Here is an 18,857-nt window from a genome sequence, read left to right on the forward strand (position 1 = left end):
TTTAACTGTTTAAATATTTTCTAAATTATTTTCATAACATCACTGACATGGAAATATATAATCCCAGTTTTTCTCAAGATACTGCTCTCTGCAATGGAGTGTACTTGAATCCTAAAGGGTTTCTGATAATTTCAGTCTTCTTTCAGCACTGTATAGTGCAACACAGTAGTATTCTCTGCCATCTATCACCAAGCTAATTTCTCCTCTATTTCATTAGAATGATTATTTCTTTTAGCCCTAATACTACCTAACTAGAATTTTCAAATAGTTTAATGTATGAATACTGCAATGCACAGTGAGAGATTTTTTTTTTCCTGAGTTGCAACAGATTATTCATTGAAAGAATCTTTTGCTTAACTGCCTAGAGTCTTGTGGGGCCAGCCAGACACTGCTCCAGATGGCAAGTTGTTAGGGCTGGACAGAATGGCTTTGGAAGACTTCTCAACAGATGAAGGCTGTAATGTTCGGGTTTTACTGTTTTTTTTCCGTGTAGTTCCCAGGGTGGGAAGGTACTGGGATGGAAGCAGAGTGCCGCCCGCCCACCTGCTACCACCTGTTTAGCTTTTGCAGTTTCTATAAAGCCTCTTCTTGTCTGTAAGACACGATCATTGCTTACCGGCAGGAGTCAAGAAAGGAGAGATTTTTGTTACGAAGTTATGTCTTCAGATTGCAACAGTTCATCATTTCAAAATACTCTCCTAAGCTGAATCAGAACTTCTTTCATTCAGAATGGCCATTGGAAGTGATGTGTTTTTAATTCAGTAAGATCCTTCTTGAATTAAAAGGACTGTCTTCTTCAGTAACTCACATTTTGAGAATGGAGATTTCTTTGTTTTCTCTTTGAGTTCACAGAAATGAAAAGAATGAAAGCATAAGGCACTGAAAACTCTTTATTCTTTCATTAAGCAATAAGAAGCAATTTTCAGACACTTCCGGAAGAGCCAGAAGACCTTTTGTTTTGTTATTCTTTGATGCTAAGGAAAATATCTCCTCATTGCTGTTTGGAAGAAGACTCAAGAGGTACACAGGCTAGTCATAGGAGTGCCTTCCACTACCACTGTTCAGGTGCTTCATTTTTAAAAAGTGTTTTTTCTTTGTGTGTGTTTGTGAAGCTACAACTGTAAATCAAATATGAAAACCTGTAAATCCAGTAATTTGGATTCAGGTGTAGAATCAGACAGCCAGTGTGGAAGTGGACCAGGCTGCGTTGTGAAGTGCAGTTCAGAAAGGATGGAGAACGCTGCCAAGAGAAGACTGGCTGCCAATGCCAGGGAGAGAAGACGGATGCAAGGACTGAACACAGCCTTTGATCGTTTGAGAAAGGTGGTTCCACAGTGGGGTCAGGACAAGAAGCTCTCCAAGTACGAGACCCTTCAGATGGCTTTGAGTTATATCATGGCTCTAACAAGAATACTTGCTGAAGCAGAAAGATACAGTACTGAAAGAGAATGGATACGACTTCACTGTGAACACTTTCATCCAGAGAGCTACCACCATTATACGGGACAAAAAATGGCAACGGACAGTGATCCTTACACACAGCGAATACTCAGCTATCACCCTGATCACTTTCAAATAGCTAATTAGAACTTCTTATGAACTAAGAATATGCAGCAGGCCAGATGTGTAATTTAATAATTAGCAAGAGTTAATCTGCTTGAATAAGGTAATATTGGCATTATAATAGCTCATTTGTGTTTGCGTCTTACACTACTTTGACAAAATAAATTTGCTTTGAGAACTTTAAATCAATATACATTTAAGAAGAATTTATTTAATGCTGATGGAAAGCGTAGTTTTAGTTCGGCATCTTTCAGACAGTTGCTTGCTAGTTCATTTGACTCCTTTAAATAATGCTTTTTCTTTGTTAATCATGATTCATGACAGTATTTTCTACCAGTCACAGGACAAATTGACCCATGGTGTGACTATATGGAATAACACTAGAAATGAATTTAATTCCATGTTTTATTTTTACATCAGCTTTAAAGTAATTCTTTGTTTTACTTTCATATAAATGGCCCCCATGGGAAAAGTTTTATAATGTATTGGAGTTCTAGTCCTCAGAGAACTAACTTTCTTAAACTTTGTAAGTTTGACATATGGGTTCCAAAGTTGCGTAGGTTTGCTTTAATCCAACTTATGTTGTATCTTGTATGCTCGAAAAAGAGCTAGTTGCAAGTCATGAAAAGAATGGTTTTATTTTTAGTGGATGTAAACGCACATGTTATTATATACTGCAGTGAATGCTCGTGTGAAAATCTAAACTTCTAGATTTTTGTAGAGTTTGTGTTTGCATTTTATTTTTTAATTTTATGTTATCTGGAAACAGTAACAGATTTTTTAAGTCATAAATAAAGTGTTTTCTATGATAAGTCCTCACATGCTACCTTAAATTCCTACTCTAGAAATTACTTACTAGTGGCTTCCTTGCCCTGAATGTTCTATTGCTTCCATCACAGTCCTGGCAGAAAAATGAACTAGCAAATGATGTTTGCTTACCCAGTTACAGTAGGAAGTGTGTTTCCTGTACCCTCTGAAAAACAGCCTTTGAAGATGAGTTTGGTTTAAAGGCATATAGCATTCTTGCAAAGCAGTTGAGTTAATTTCATCCCTGCTGATGCCCTGAATTGTCTTTTGTTTGTTTGCTTGCTCCTTCTGCTTGTGGAAGATAGAGGGATCTGGGCAGAAAGGGCAGAAGAGGAAAGAAGTTGGGAAGGTTAAAAAATGAGAAAGAGCAGGACAGCTGGAGAAGCAGATGTGTTTGTAGCAGGATATAGAGTCCACAAAAGTTTGACTGCAGGTGCCTGTTGTGATGGCAGCAGACTGTGAAGCTGAAGGGTACTTCTGCTGGTGCTGCTGATGGGAGTTTCCAGAAACAAGCCCCTTGCTAGTGTTAGCCATGTGGGAGGAGAAAAGGAGCTGCTGTCTCAGAACAGCTGTTAGTGGATTTCCAGCAGGGAAGGCTGGCAGGTTCCCTGCTGGCTGCTGCCGTATCTTATATTTTAGAATTCTTTCAAATGACAAATGAATAGCTTTGATAGAAGCTATTTTCAACAATTGAGCATCTTTCAACGAAAAACAAAAGCAGCAATAAGAACTAAGCTCTGTTTTGGGGGAGGGTGACTCTGCCACAGAAACAGTTACATACAAAGACCTGACCTTATCATTTGCCTTCTCTCTGAACTGCCATTGACATTTTGCCCTTGCTCACTGTCCTGCAGACATTTCCAAAGCCAGGAGTCGGACTGTCTCTGGAGTGAAAGCTGCTGGGACAGACTTTCAGGTCTAGGTTAAGCAAATATAGAAGAGGCAACGTATGTTCTGAGCAACTTTCTCCCTTAAACACTGGTATTCTGGTGTGTTTTTTAATATGTATTTTAGCCTTTCTAAATGTGGTAGTAAGTAGAGGTAATTTTTAAAATGTGGACTTTTTCTTATTATGAATTACATTAGCTCTTTATTGGCACCTAGAAAGTGTCCTTTGGCTCTGTGCATGTGGATTCAAACTTTTGGGAATTTGATGTTGTGTTCACTGATTTCTTTGCAGAAATTTATAGAGAGAGATAATAGAATTAATTGTTGTCCATCACATACCCAGGTTAATACAGCTGGAATTTCACTTGCTGTTAAGTGATCAGTTTATGTACATAATCAATACAATCCTCAAATAATTAAATGATGTGCCATCTTGTACTACTTTATTAGCTGTAAACTTTGGGCAGAAATTGTATCACTTGCACTATTTGCACAGCAGTGGGTTTTTCATCCTGAAGCCGGAATACAATGCAAATAAATCATGCAAGACTCGGCTTACTGAAAGATAGCTTTCTTAACCCTATATGGCAAGGATAACACAATATAAAAATATACATACCAGAGTAGGATAGAAGAACAGTACCAATGTGTTTCTGCACTACTGGCAAGTAATTTGATTTTGTGAGATGTGACTGCAGTTTATATGTAAGTTATGTAAAAGTACGTGACAAACATCTGTCATCTAATTTTGTTTCTTCCATGCAGCATTGTAATTTACTGTCTACTGATAGTGGTCTGATGATAGAAATAATTACAAAAATAATGGTTTAGTATGCAGTGAGTGATTAAATGGTAGTAAGCTCACATGAAGAGCAACAAACCAACATAAAAGTTCAAAAATGTGTGGTCATATTACCTAAAATTGTTAAGAATTGAAACCAAAGCCCTAAAGAGCACTGTGAACACTTTGTAGATCAAGTCATTGCATCAGTCTCTGTTGTTGAATAGTATGATCCCCATTCTCTTAGATTTGGTTGTTCTGGGGAGAGGTAAATGCTTTATTCTCTTTAACTGAGGTGCAATCTATTAATAATAATTAGTAATGCTGTTAGTAACTGAAATGTGCTTTTACATTACGGTGCTGTATTTTTGTTTCTTGGGATAGTGCGGTGTTAAGCTGAAAGTTAGGCTTTCTAATTTACTGCAGCACTTATGGCAGCAGAGTAAGTTCTTTGTAGTGTATAGATAGCTGTCTCTCTATTGATTATCTGTCAAAGCTTTTAGGGAGGTGTAATGGGGGCAGGGAGAAATTTAATCATTCAAAATTATTTTTGAAGGCAATGTGAATAGCAGATATTCTCCACGCTGGTTTGGACTCCTCAAACTCAAGAACTATTTGGGAAGTCATTTGTTTCTTTTCCTAGCTTTCCTTTACAAATACTTTAGTGAGACTGTGAAAGGTAAACTTGACCATTTAGCCTGGGTTTGATTGTTGCTCCAGTATATTTGTTCCCCACTGGCTGTTTGATGCTCCTCAGATAAGAGCAGTGACCCTTTTTCTGTACTAGACTTTTAATAATACAGACATTTGAAGCCCCTTCCACTTAGATAATTTTTTGCTTCCAGTAGGTCTCCAAATGAAGGAAAAATGTAGATGGACAGAGCTTGGTGTGTTCTTACAGGCTGAGTTTTGTCTGCTCATAGATTTCTGTCCCACTATACAGCAGTGCAAACCTAAGATACTTCTACTTTTAATATCAGTACATAGCAATTCTAGAATCACATTGAATACATCACAGTGAATCAACTGTGATTGAATAAATCACAGTGAATACACTGAAGATGAGAAATGCTTGCTTCATTAAATATTTGCTGCATGCTAAAGACATACGTGTTTCACTATTGAAATTCAGTGCACAGTGCTAATGAACTGTCTGTAGGAAACTAACCTGTGTTCTTCTAGAAGGTTCAGACTGCATTCCAGGATTTTCTCTTTGAACTAGTTATAGGTGCTCTTCTACAATTCTTTGAATCGTGTCACCCTGTTTTATCAAGGTGGCCAAAGTTATTTTTGAACTCAAACTGGAGTGACATTTTTAACAGCAGTGACTTTTCAGTGCTGGAAATGGAACTAGGGTAGCATGTTAGTAACTAAAAATCAGTGGTTTATTTGTAACTATTGAGGTTACCAGTGGATATGTATTAGCTAATCTTATAACTTTAATTCATTCCCGCTTTTTAAGCTTCTTTTTTCTATCTCCCCATTTATAAGGAGCAGTCCATCTTGTACTATACACACATATGAGGTAAAGCTCAGTTCTTGACTGGAATTCCTAAATGGTGCTGCAGTACGCATTATGAAAAATAAAAACGTTCCTAACCTTAGTTACAGTCTTGTAAAGTCAATGACATCGCAACATGGAGAAGCATGAATATTGTTAGATTGTTTAAATATTTAGTTAAGTTTCCAACACCTTGTTAAGTAGAACATCCTTGGTGAAATCTTCATTGAAGTCCCTATTGCAATGTGATTCACTAGGCAAAAATGGCAATTAAACAATTCCTATCATATTTTTAATATTCCAAAATATGCTTCTGCCTTATGATAATGTTTACCCTTGCACTTAGGTTTCCATCTATTTTGCTTAAGCAATACGGATGCAGTTTTCTGTAATTTAAGATTGGATTTATCTAGATTTTACAGATTCAATAAGAATCTTCAGAATAAGATAATCTTCTTTTTGCTCTACTTATGTTCAGCTGTTGTATCTCTCTAAAATATCCAGACAGAAAAACAAATGTACTGAAAATAAAGACACGTTTATTCATTGGAGAAACAGTCCTCTGCATAGATGTAACAGAGTATGTAACACATTACTTGTGCATTTAAAAAAATAAATATATATAAATATATATAAAAAAATAAATATGTTCTTCTTTAATTAAATTTCAAGATATTGCTTTAAAAAAAAGCAAAACCCCTGTATATTAAAATGTATTTTCTACCAAATAATACATTTTAGTATTTTGAATATTAATATTTTTCTAATTTGCAATTCAGTTTTCATTTCTACAGAATTAATCATGCAAAGTATATTTTAACTTTCATAGGATTTGGTTAAGATGTCTGCATATGTAACTCCAAAGAATAAAGAGAAGTTCATGCTTGAGTGGCTTCCCATAGTCCACAGTGCATAGTCAGTTTTTCAAAATTTCAAAATGTCTTCATTCTTTTTCCGTTTCTCAAAAAAAAGTCACATGGTGCTAAAGGATTATATAGTCCTGAAGAGTCTGTTTCTGAACATAACTTCACACTGATATAAATGGAGAACTCCACTTAAATTCGTAGCACGTATGGCCCAAGATTTCTTTGTATTATGCAATAAATGGTTCTTTATATCTATAGTATGCTTGAAATATAAAGGCATTAATAAAAGCAGCTTTTGCTGCTCAGGGGAAAGGATAACATGTTGCAGCTGCTTTAGCTCATGGAGCTGTAGCTGAGCTGAAATGGTCTTAAGAACATTGTCTCTGACCTAACAGATATAGATGTACCTAAAAATCAAGCCATGCAGGAATAGAGAAACATGGTTAAGTGGGAAAACAAAATCAAGACCAGCAAATGTAATAGAACACTTCCTTTTTTTCCCCTGTTGTTTTCTATGTCAGGGTTATAAGATCCAGCTTCCTTGAAGTGTTCATTTTGCATCTGCTGCTCATTTAAAATACATTCCAAAGTCTGATAATGGACCCTTATACAAACAATATGCATAATCATTCAAGTTGAAGACAATTATCAGGAAGAGTGAAATTTGGTGTGGTTTGTGTCCTTGTTTGGCCTTCATTCAATTTTCACTTACTAAGTATTGGATATACTGCTAAGGGTTGAGAAAGTAAGTTTTGTATAACATTATCCAGTGCCTACTGCACAAAGAAACTTCTGGGAGCTTTGGTTTATTCCCAGTAACTGGGTATTTCAGGGAGTGTTGAGTGGGGGTTGGATGACCAGTGTGGCAGACAGATCGTACAAGAAATTTTGAGACACCATGGACTTCAGGTATGACAGTCTGTAAGAACTATATACCCAAACATAGATTTGGGGGACTAATTCTACTAGATGCTGATAATCTGACAAGTCTGTTGACCTTTAAAACATGCAAATTGTCCTAAAGACTCCTTGGCTTTTGCTCTGGTTGCCCTGAGAAAACTTGATGGAGGGGCTGCAGTTATCACATAAAGAAAACATAATTTAAAACAAGAGCAAACTGATATTAAGAAAAAAAATAGCAACTGCATCTCACAACTATATGCTAGAATCATGTCTAGGATATCTCTAACTTGATGGGTACTGTATGATTTTCTTCTAAAAAATGTAAAGTCCAATTCCATTAATGTCATCGGCTGTCAAAGCCAAGTTCTGAAGAAACTTCGGGTCTTGTTCCACACTTTCTCAATTATTTGAACACATCAAGGACACACTCTTGTATGCAACTCTGAAGCATTTATTTAAGTTCAGGTGAGATGAAGGGAAGTACATTACTAAACAGTCAGGCGTTTGTTTATTTTTTCCATTTATATGCATTTAAAATGTCCTTTAAAACTGATATTAATATTTTTCTTTCCCATAGAGAATAACTTTGGATCAAAAAAATAAAAAATATCAACTTTAATCAAGAAAAACTTATAAAATAGAATTTTAAGGCTCAAAGTGAATATCTATGTATTGGAAATAGTAAGGCAATTAACAGTGGATCACTTCTTCAATATTTAATAATTAAAATGTTTCATTAGATCTTGCTAATCATTTTGTATGAAGACATTTTCCAGAAACTAATGCTTTTTTACCATTGTAGCAGTAAGAACGCGGTTCTTATAGGAATTCTCATTCCAGATTTGTTTCTTTGCAGTATCTATCATTACTGTAAACAGTTGGAATTGGCAATTGTTTACGTATTAAATAAAAGACTGCAGACTTGGCTTTTTGTATTCTGAAGTGTGCTCTCCTCTTCTCACGTTAGTGTACGTGAGGCATTCAGAAGGTATGCTCCACCTTCCATATGGAAGCAAATGATCTCAATCCAGCTGTTTTAAGGCAAGAAGTCTGTCAGTTCAATGCAGACTGCTCTATGATGCTGCTGAGGACTGGGTCTGTACCAAGGTGGACCAAAATTTTAAAGCCAAAATAATACTTTAGCCTTCTAGAATTACAACATAGAAATTGTGATTTCTGATATGGTTTGAAATATATGGTGCCTCTGGTCATATACATAACCAGGACTAGAACAGATCAAGACATTATATAAACCTACAAGATTCTGAATCAGAAAATGACCTGTTAGTGAAAGTTTACAAAAATAAGCATTTCTGTATCTCATTGATATAATGTTATGCTTCACATTGTGGTGTTTTACTGGATTTGTGGAAGATAATAGCTAACAATGACTTCAGTAAAGGCTCTAACATTGATTCTTGTTGTTGTAGTAGCCTGTCCTGAATAAGAGAATGAAATACCGTGTTAGCGTGAAGTGTGAAATCAGCTATTCAATTGAACAAAACAATGAAAAGACAAGCTGTTCAGGAAGAGAGCACAATTGCATAGTCTCTGGTGTGTCTTGACACAGTATGATACCTTCACGGCACATGAACTCAAACATCAAGTTTTGTGAAAACTCAGTGTTGTCTCTTCTGCTTACACAAGTGATTTTCCCCCTTGGCTTTTCCATCAGTCAACAAAAGCATCATTTGTGCATCTTCTTTGTGATGAGCACATCAGTATTACTAATTAACAGCATTTACATCCATTCACATAAGCTTCCTTTACGCACTTATTTTATGGGCTCAGTATATGCAGAAGAGAAATGTGTTGTAGCAGTTAATGAGCAAAAATTAATGACTACAGACCATTTGGGACCAGATACTGATTTTGTTTGTGTCAGATGCACTGAAAGTAATTCTACTGACTTATGCATTACATGGGGAGGTATGGTAGATAAAGTTTTGATCTTTTTGTTAGTAAATACCATCATGAAGATAACGTTATAGTTCAGCTGACAGATTCTGGTGACCCACTCTCTGTAGCCTATTTCTCAATGGGACTTCTGGGGCCTCTTGTTGAATGACTAAGAATTAATCCTTCTTATACAGATTTTTGGGAAAAGTCTTTCAGCAGTAGCTTTTTGTCTTTCCCACCTCCAAAAACAAATGTGTGTGCATTTTAAAAAATTGTGTACCATTTAACTTTCCGCTTGTCTGTTCAGGTTATAATGATGTAAGGCAGGAGATATTTCAATGAAATCATTGAAAAAATCTTCTTTCTGTGCACATTGTCCTTTGATTTGTACCAAGTTCTTGGGCATGTTGTCTGATGTTATAAAATGTGAGAATCACTGCTAACATCAGTAATATTAACAAGTATGATTCTAGCACTGGTAGCCAGGTATTTGCTAGTAATAAGTACTACTATTCCTTTCTTCTAAACTGTGTAAAGAAATCAGGTATCAAGACTAGTGGAATATATCACAGTGAAAAAGGAGAAGCTTGTGCTTCTTAGTTTCTACTCAGTCAGTAACTTAATCTATACAGGATATTCAGACAGGCAGTGGAAAGTAAAAGAATTTAGGAAGTATAGGATGATTTAGGTTGGAAGGAACCACAGGAAGTCATCTGGTCCAACCCCTTACTTAAAGCCAGGCAAGGGGGCCACAGTGGAGTGCTAGACAGGAAAACAGCTCAACTGAGCCTATACTAGGTGGAAAGCCTGATGAACAATATCCGGTTTTGAATACCTTGGATCAAAATCCACTTTTCAGTTCTGTCATGAAGTAATGGGAAGACCAGGGCTGTAGATGGAGGTTGAACATTACCTTTTGTGTCTTAATTTCCTCTCTTCCCACTTCCCAACAGCACTGGATTAAGTAAGCAAAAACTAAAAACTTCCCTTGTATTATTTTCCCAAGAGAAGTTACTGACATGGGAAACTTTAAATTTTGGGTTGCCCAAGTTTGACTCACTCTAGGTTTAGCTTTCGAATCCCTAAGCCATCCTAGAGACAAACGGATTGGAGGAACAATGGGTTCTCTATCCTGGAGACCCACAATTTGTCTTAAATCGGGCATCCCATAACTGATGTCACTTTAATCAGTGTATCACTTTTAATAGCTAGTAGTTTTATTTTGTTTGCCAGGGAGGAGATGCAACATCAGCAACAACTGGCATTTCTGCTTTCCCACTGAAGTCACTGTACCTTGTTTTGTCGTTCAGGATAGGAGTATATCTTAGCTTCCTGGTCTGCTCAGTCTGGGCTGAATCACTTGAGATTTCTAGCAAAGGCACTGAAGTTGTAATGGTGGTTTTGTGATATGGTTTCCACTCAGACAGGAAGTGGAACACTACTATAAACTCACTTCCCCTGAACCCTTAGGGAACCAACAGTTAAGTGTTAGAAAACAACATCAAAAGTTGTTTTTGTAGGAAACCAAGAGGTGAGAGGCTTTCTCTTTCTCAGTCTCTGGCTATATCTAGTGTTGGTTTGCTCTCAAGATAACTCCTCATTGTTTTCTTTGCATTTGCAATTTTTAAGTTACACTAAGTATTGAAAAAAATCCAAATAAGATCTAAAATGTTAGTATCTGTTAATTTTTCATCTCTGAGACTTTGATCAGGACTTTGTTGTATACACTTCAGCCATGTTGAAAGCAGGAAGCAAGAACTGCTTGAAAACAATGTCTAAAGAAGAGAGATAGCAATAACATAAAGCTGCAAGAAATCATCTTAGATATTCCCAGATTCTAAGTGCTGTACAACTGTTTAGATGCTAAATTAAATTAAATCAGTTGTTGTGTTCTCAGCACCTTCTGTTGCACCTTCATTAAATTGCCTTATTTGCTACTAGTATTAGATACAGTAGGGCTTTTTAGCTCTTTGTACATAATTGTTGCTTGAATTCATAACTTTTTGTTATGAATATCTTTTTGTTAACGGAATTTCCTCTGTCTTAATAGTAGACACCACACTTGTGATTGTTTCCTAAATGATGGTGAAATCATTTAATTCTATTGGATCATAATTCCTTTCCAGTTAGTTAAAAAGCAAACTAGCTGGTAGATACTTTTCTTTCAGTCACATTAAAAATGAGGAGAAAGAGATTGATATTTGCAAACCCTGAAGATAAAAGTTTGATATAATCTGTGTTTAAAGGCAGAGAATCACTATCAATGTAAAGAAAAAATATGAAGCACATCTGGAAAATACTTTCAGCTATGAGTTCTACAGAAGATGCTTCAGACTACAGGAAGTTTAGTTTCCTATGTTAGAGTCCTAGGCACGTGTCCTGTACCTTACTTTATGAATCATTACACCATGAGTACACGGTTCATGGAGTACACACACACACAAATATAAATATATAGGGTACACACCTGTACCTACATGAAATGCTCTACTTATCTAGTCTTGAGTCCAACAATTCTAAAATTATCTGGCATAATCATATATAAAAATGAGTTACATCTTTTCCCTTTTACTTGTGCTTTGTGATTTTTTGGCATTTTTTTAGAATTACATTCAAAGTCATGTTGTTTACCCTCATTCAGGATTGTTGTTACTGTAGTGTTGATGTTTTCACTGGTAGTTTTCCAGCTAAACATCATCAATCCTTAACATGGCTTGCTACAACACAGTAGCTTTAATTCAAGCAGAAGTGGTATTGGCTTTTAAGTGCTGAAAACTATGTTTACTATGTAATTCTTAGCAAACTACACAGTACTGAATTTATTGCACAACACTCCATACCACAATTATCCTGCAGTAAAATACTATGCAAAAGTCTTGTATATGTTACTTGCAAAATTCACAGCAGCAGTACACTTAATTACAAACAGGTTTCTTGTAAACCTTGGCATCTCGACTTGTACCTCTTTATTTTTTTTCACAGTTCTAGTATTTCTGCAGGTGTAACTGGAACCATTGTTTGCTTATATTTTTCAAAGTTCTTCACTTTCCACCACCTTTTGGGTTGGGGATGAAAACAGCATAGGGCTTTCAGTAGTTGGAAAGGCAGAAAAAATCTCGAGTCCTTGACCAGTAAGGTTTGCATACCGACCACCACCAGGTCGAAGCTTTATTGGCTGTGCAATTTGATGGTGCCACTGAGCTGAAGCAACAAAAACAGAATAGACTACGTAAACATCTAATTAAGTTAAAAATGAAACAACACAGAAGCCAATGTACACAAATGAAAAGTTGTTTCCAACATCCTTGAAGAGAGCACAGCATTTTGTTTCCCGTTTTAGGGTCTGTTCCTTCAAATATTATCATTCATATAATTTATGAGATGAGTGTTTTTATTGCAGTATTGATGGAATTTCATCCCTGTACAATTCAATGGCAACACTTACATGGATTTCAGTAAGTCCAAAATTTAATCATTTAATCTTTGGAGCCTTCTCCAAAGCTCTTGCAATTAAAAGAAAAGACATACTGTAGTGTTAACAGGGATGAACAAACTGAACATAACTCTGATTTTGTACTATTCCACCCTCTGGAGGACTTTTTTTTCCTTCCTTTTTTCTTTTTCTTTTTCTTTTCCTTTTTTTTTTTTTTTTAAAATAAGTGATTATGGTTTTGATTTTTCTATACTATTTACAATTAGTAATGTTTCTGAGTTTTTTTATAATATACTGAATGAAATGTAATTATATTAACACTTATAGAATCCAAAGTTAAATATTTAATAATTTAGAAGTAAGATGCCACATGTTCCCGTATAAAAAAATACTGTTACAATTTTGTGAGAACATTTGGCTATTACATGATAATTAGCAGCTATAACTCTTAAAATATTTTACAAAGGGGAAATGAGTATTATCTTAATCTTTATTTATCCATACAAAACCTCCAGGTCTGCATTCAAAATTGACAGGTATGGAATCACAGAATGGTTTGGGTTGGAAGGGACCTTTAAAGCTCTTCTAGTTCCAACCCCACTAGTAATTAAAATGAAAAAGTACAAGTTCAGGCTACGAAAGTCTGAGAATAGTTTAGTGTGGGAGACATATAATCTGCATATTAAGCATTGATAGGAAATGTTTATTATCTTTCCATGCTGAATTTTGACCCTGTCTTACTGGAAATTTTTTTAAAAGAGCCTCTTTTTTTTTTTTCACCACCCACCAACATGTTTGCATTTGAGCCATGCCCTCATTACTGTAGTTTTTTCTTTACGCATGGAATCACAAATTCAAGACCAAACTTTCACTCCCCACTCATTTGAAATTGCACAAAGAAAAGTGGTTTCTGTTCATTTTCTGGCTTGTAGCTTGCATCCTTCATATGAAAATTTAACGTCTGTCTTGCCACATTTAGACACCTAAGGAATTATTTCTCATTTTGTGTATTCTGTTTTGAATCAGCCTCTCACCAGCCCTGTCTTGAGCATTACATTTCTGTTGTCTATATCACCACAAGGTGGCAGAAAACTGACAGAGATGTGTGAGTGACTTGTGGTTATCCCTGATATTAAGTGGTTTTTGTTGTTGTTGTTGTTTAAGTGAGAAATACAAGGTTGAAAACTATTTTTTCCCTTTCAGGGTATGGATATAACCCCATAGTTTGTGCCATGTTTTTTTAATTTTTTTTTTTTAAATTATTGCTTGAGTAATCAAAGTATTCTCTCTTTTTTGGGGAGTCTAGATAAAGTGCCTTAACTAGTACATGCGTCCTGCATAGATAAGGAGAAATTAAATGACATGCCATAGTTCTTGAACTAAGCTTGGGCCTTCTGAGTCCTGAACCAACACATTATCCTTTCAGCTAGCTTGCATTAGATAGGCAGAGCTTGCATCACACGTGTTGCCTGGAAGAAGGGTCTATTTTCTGGTGTGCAATGTATCGTTCCATCTCAGGTCAGTGCTGTAGCACTGCTGTGTGTGTGTCAGAGGGAAAGGAGTTAAGGTTCAATTTGAATATGCATTCATTGTATGTTTACGTGTTTAGGGAGGTGGAAAGCGGAAAACAGGAGTGGAGAATACTGTGCAAAACTCCTCTATTTTTTTCTCTTTACCCCCCTCTAAACTGATGTGGGAGAGCTAATCTGGTTGTTTAATGGTATCATTCTGCCTCCTCCTGGTGGCCACATTAAAATGAAATCATGTGGTGACTCTGTAATGTCTTATCCATTGCAAAACTGGCAATTTAAGAACTAAGAATTGGATGAGGGCTGGGACCTGTCAAAGAAAATACTGATTTGTTTTACTGACTAGTCAATACCTACCGTATATGTCAAGTCTAGCAGTACAAGAGACAATACCAGCTTCATTTTTTGCAGACAAGGTATACCAGCCCGCATCGGCTTTCTTGGCAGGCTGAATCAGAAGGCAGACATACCCGGTTGTATCTTGGTGCATGCTGGGAAAAGAAGTGTTTTCGAGTTAGAATTTCTCAAGAGCACGCCAACTTTGAGATTTTACAGTATGTACGTTCACTATGAAACAAATACACCATAACTTCTATTCTCAAAGAGGTAGCAGACCAAGACCTTTATACTCAATAGGCTTCCTCTCAGTATGGCCCTAGCCAATGATCTGAGTTGCTGAAATCTGTTCTTGATCCTCTCAGCTGTGCAAAGCCATGGCGTGACACTGTAAGCTGAACTTTTGTTCTGTATGTGTTAATATTGCAATTGCTTACCAAAGTCCAATGAACTAAACCTGTGCAAAGCTGCTGCAGGGTGTTTTCTCCTGGTTCAGAAGCTGGAAGAATAATATTTGTACAAACTTGTGGTATTTTTCACAACAGTAATCAGAGCCAGTCAGAAGCTTTCTCATGGCACCCATTTTTTTCAGGCATGAGAAAAATGCCTGAGTGGCAAAATCATGAAGATTCATTTGGACAACATTATAAATGAAACCTGTTTCATTGTTCCCTCCTCTTCCTTTGCTTTTCAGCAATCCAAGGCTTTCTGGCCACAAGTCGCAGGAAAAACTATTCAGTAGTTTATCAGAGAACTAAGGCTCCTCTGTTCTCTAGGCTGTAGCTGGTTGTTTTTATCAACCCAAGCGTTTGCCTCACTAAAAAGAAACAAGTGGGAGATGAGCACATCAGAATACTTGGAGTTGCAGGATGTTCTGAAAATTGACATTTTGCTTCCACATGAACTGGAATGAAACATCAAACCACAAAATTTCAGGTCAAGAGGACATTTTGTGCTCCTAAATAAAAAAGGGAACGTTCAGCCTTTGCTATCTGCAGTACATAATTTGCCTTACACTGGTGACACAGAAATGTAGAAGCTCATGCATATCCATATCACGATACAGAAAACATCTCTTGGTCTCCTTCCCAGCAGGAAAATAATAGGTGAGACAGGGAAAAGCAAGGAAAATGCTCATTGCACAAATGGATCTGTGTGGAGCCAGTTGAAGGCTTGGGTTTAGACATTCCTGCAAGGGGCAGGACTTTATCAAGTAAAGTTTCCATTCATAGCAAGTGCTGCTGCTGAGCCAGTTTTCTTTACAGGTAGGCTTCAGTGTATGCATGTGAAAATGGTGCTTTTAGAAGTTGATAGCAGAGAGCCAATAACTGCATCAGATCAATAGTTGGAGCCAAGTAAAATATTAAAAATCAGATTTATATGAAGGTATAAACCTCAAAACAAAAAAAAACATGCTTTTTTATTAATCAGAGTCACATACACTATTTCATCAGTTTTTCTTTTTCAAAAAATAAAAAATAGTGTTGTATTTGAATGGAAGAGCTGAATCCAATCAATGTTGCATTTTATAAGCAAAGTATTTGCCTGTGCTCGTGATCAAACTTTATCTGCCTCTATATCTGATGTGCTAAGCTCTCTGTTATCCCATGCTCTGTGGCATTCAGAACCATCTTCTAACTGTTCTGAGTCTGAACTGTTTGAATTCATCTTTAGTTAGAGCTAAACGGTGGGGAAAAAAATGTTTAAAGAGAGAACAAGCTGCTAAAACACACGAAAAATACCATAACAGTATCTTTGATTACAAGATGTTTATTAGGCCTGTGACCTGAAAGGTTTATTTCTGTTCTCTGAAGCAGTGGCATGTTATGTTCCATGCCTTTATTCTGAACCACTCTTGTTCACCTGACAGTGAAGCCAGCATTTTAAAACTTTTTGCAGAAGAAATAAATAGTTTTAAGAATACCACCTGTATTAATTGCACAGCTTTTCAGTGAAACAATTGGTCCAGCTGCAAGAAATTCCTAGTATGGATATGATGGTACAGTACCTCATCCTCTCTCTGTTTGATGGGATGGTTTCATTATCCTTCTTCCAGTAAAATATGGGGGGTGGCATTCCCACAACCCTGCACTCTAATCTGACCGGGTACCCTTCTGGAACACCACAGTTCTGAAGCTTCTCCAAAAACATGGGGGCTTTTTTTACTTCCTTTGCTGGAAAAAGAAGAAGAAGGATTGAATACCAGCTATTTTTTTCTTTGTTTGTCATTGAACAATAGGGAAGAATGCAAACAAAAATGATTCTTGTGATATCAAAATAGGTTGTAATTTTTTTATGAGATATTGGAAGGAAAGTGAAATGCCGTGATGCAGCCCCCATAAGAGAACATACAGCAAATAATATGCATTGAAGAATGCATGCATATATGTATGCATGGGTGTAAACCTACTACCATAGCAGGAAATTAATGCCAGATCAGTGGATTTCAACAGCTTGCATCTTGCAAGACTTTAATAAAGAACAGTATTCATATTTGTATTTATTTTATTCAAAAATACTTTTTTTTAAAATCAATTAAATTGGAACTGGCATCTAGGAGACCTCAGCATATTTTATGAACTCAAACCCTATGAATTCCAGGGAGAGAATTAAGGATGTAATTTTGCCAAGACAAGAGAAATAGCATGATGATGATTCAGAATTCTTAAAGGCCTCTGCTAGTAACAGGACTGCACCTCTCAGCTGAGCACCAGGTCCATTTCTCTCCATCAAATGAGTGTTATAGCCATTGAACTATAACTGCTGTCAGTGAATTAACTATTTACTTACACCTGCCTGTAGGAAAACTAAGTGAGATATTTCTGGAGAAATGCATGTAAATAACTACAGCACTCTGACTAGTTTTTGAATGATTCTTACCTACAACAGTCAGCTCCAGAGTAAATGAATTTTGTCCTGCTCTATTAGTGGCAAGGCAAGTATAAGTTCCAGCATCATTTTGTGAGAGAGGATCAATGAGCAGAGAGTGAACTCCAGTCTCTCTGACCAGCATCTTGTGGGTGCCATCTGGTAATACAGGTTTGCCGTTCAGAAGCCACGTCAGGTCTGGCGTTGGTAACCCACTCACCTAACAGAGAGTGAAACAGCCAGAGGCAAATGTCAAACTGACAACTGGATTTTAGTAAATTCATAGGTAAGCCTTTCTTCAGATATCATCTGAATAATGTCAGCTTCTGGGTTGTTTATTTTACTGATTAGTTCCAAAAATGATCAAAACAGAAAACAAACAAATACCAAGAGAAACAAATATATGAAATGCTTACATTTTTCTTAGTCAGAAAGGACAAAGCTTGATTACGTAAACAGATTCACAGAAGGCTTCTAATAATCTGCCTTTTTTTTTTTGTGATGATTATAAATCAAAACTACTCAGTTTAACATACATTTAAAAAGGCATTCTATACAAATGACTTTGTATTTCAGAAATTTTGATGAAGAATTTTATAGTTCTTTGTAGCTGTTACACTTATATGCTTTATCACAAGATACATATTTTATAGAAAGGTTATTAGACTACTATACTCTTAAAGATCTTTCCAGTAGATAGAAGTACTTACTCATCTCCAAAATATTCCTTTCCAAACACTATTCTACAAACCAGAGAAAGACGGAAGTGAAACTTGCCTGAACGAAGAGCTGCTTTCTTCCAGGTTTGTGTAATACCAGACATGCACTAAGACTTCTCAAGCTCTGCTAGGACAGCAGAGCTAAGAATAGTCAAATTCTTTGGCATGCTCCCTAGCAAACTTTATGTTGTAAATTAAGTAGTAATCAATCTTACTCATCTTCAGGGAAGCATTTACATCTGCTCCAAAGCTTCTACTCTGTTCAGGGTAGGAGACGTTCTGGAGCATCGAAGAGGTCAGTGTCAGCACTACCACCTTTCTGTCTGTACTACTGGGACATAGAACAGCTACCAAAATATATCAGAGAACATGAGTTTCTTAATGCTGTTCAATAACAGGAAGCTCACTATGTGTGTGCTCTAATTTCTGACAACTCTGTATTTGGGATTTGTATCTATAAATTGGGATTCTTCAGCATCTGTGTGTGTTAGGGAAGCATAAAATGAGCTAGGCTCTATTCCTTCTTTTTAGGGAGTATTAATCTTCAGTAATTCAGTCCAATACAATGGAAATGCTAGTTTGAACAGAATAGAACATGCTAATTCTCTCATGATTTTGAGCTATTATGGATTAAGTTCAAGAATCTGATAGTGCAGCAGGAAGACCTGTAATTCCCAGATGAACTTTTGGAGTTTGTACTGGTAAGGACACGGTGAATGTATTTAGTGATTTGAACAACCCCGTAAGTGGGCCTTCTATTTCTG

The 18,857-nt window shown here is 36.4% G+C and overlaps 2 protein-coding genes across 2 annotated transcripts in view; one reads left to right on the top strand and one right to left on the bottom strand.

Moving 5' to 3' along the window:
- The first annotated feature begins 1,131 nt into the window (after positions 1 to 1,131).
- ATOH7 (atonal bHLH transcription factor 7) lies at positions 1,132 to 1,587 on the top strand. Its single transcript, XM_035542890.1, has one exon. The coding sequence runs from the start codon at positions 1,132 to 1,134 to the stop codon at positions 1,585 to 1,587; it is 456 nt and encodes a 151-aa protein (XP_035398783.1).
- A 10,652-nt stretch (positions 1,588 to 12,239) lies between these two features.
- Positions 12,240 to 18,857, bottom strand: part of MYPN (myopalladin) — a 43,406-nt gene continuing 36,788 nt past the window's right edge. Inside the window, exons 16-19 of the mRNA XM_035539394.1 lie at positions 17,387 to 17,594; positions 16,515 to 16,680; positions 14,528 to 14,661; positions 12,240 to 12,409 (exon numbers count right to left, since the gene is read on the bottom strand). Of these exons, the coding sequence (XP_035395287.1) occupies positions 12,240 to 12,409; positions 14,528 to 14,661; positions 16,515 to 16,680; positions 17,387 to 17,594 (678 nt within the window). The remainder of the gene's footprint in view (positions 12,410 to 14,527; positions 14,662 to 16,514; positions 16,681 to 17,386; positions 17,595 to 18,857) is intronic.

This window comes from Cygnus atratus, chromosome 7 (genome assembly GCF_013377495.2).
Source record: "Cygnus atratus isolate AKBS03 ecotype Queensland, Australia chromosome 7, CAtr_DNAZoo_HiC_assembly, whole genome shotgun sequence".
NCBI classification, from domain to species: domain Eukaryota; kingdom Metazoa; phylum Chordata; class Aves; order Anseriformes; family Anatidae; genus Cygnus; species Cygnus atratus.

Coding starts and splice junctions, on each gene's coding strand:
- ATOH7 (XM_035542890.1), top strand. CDS start 1,132: ATGAAAACCTGTAAATCCAGTAATTTGGATTCAGGTGTAGAATCAGAC.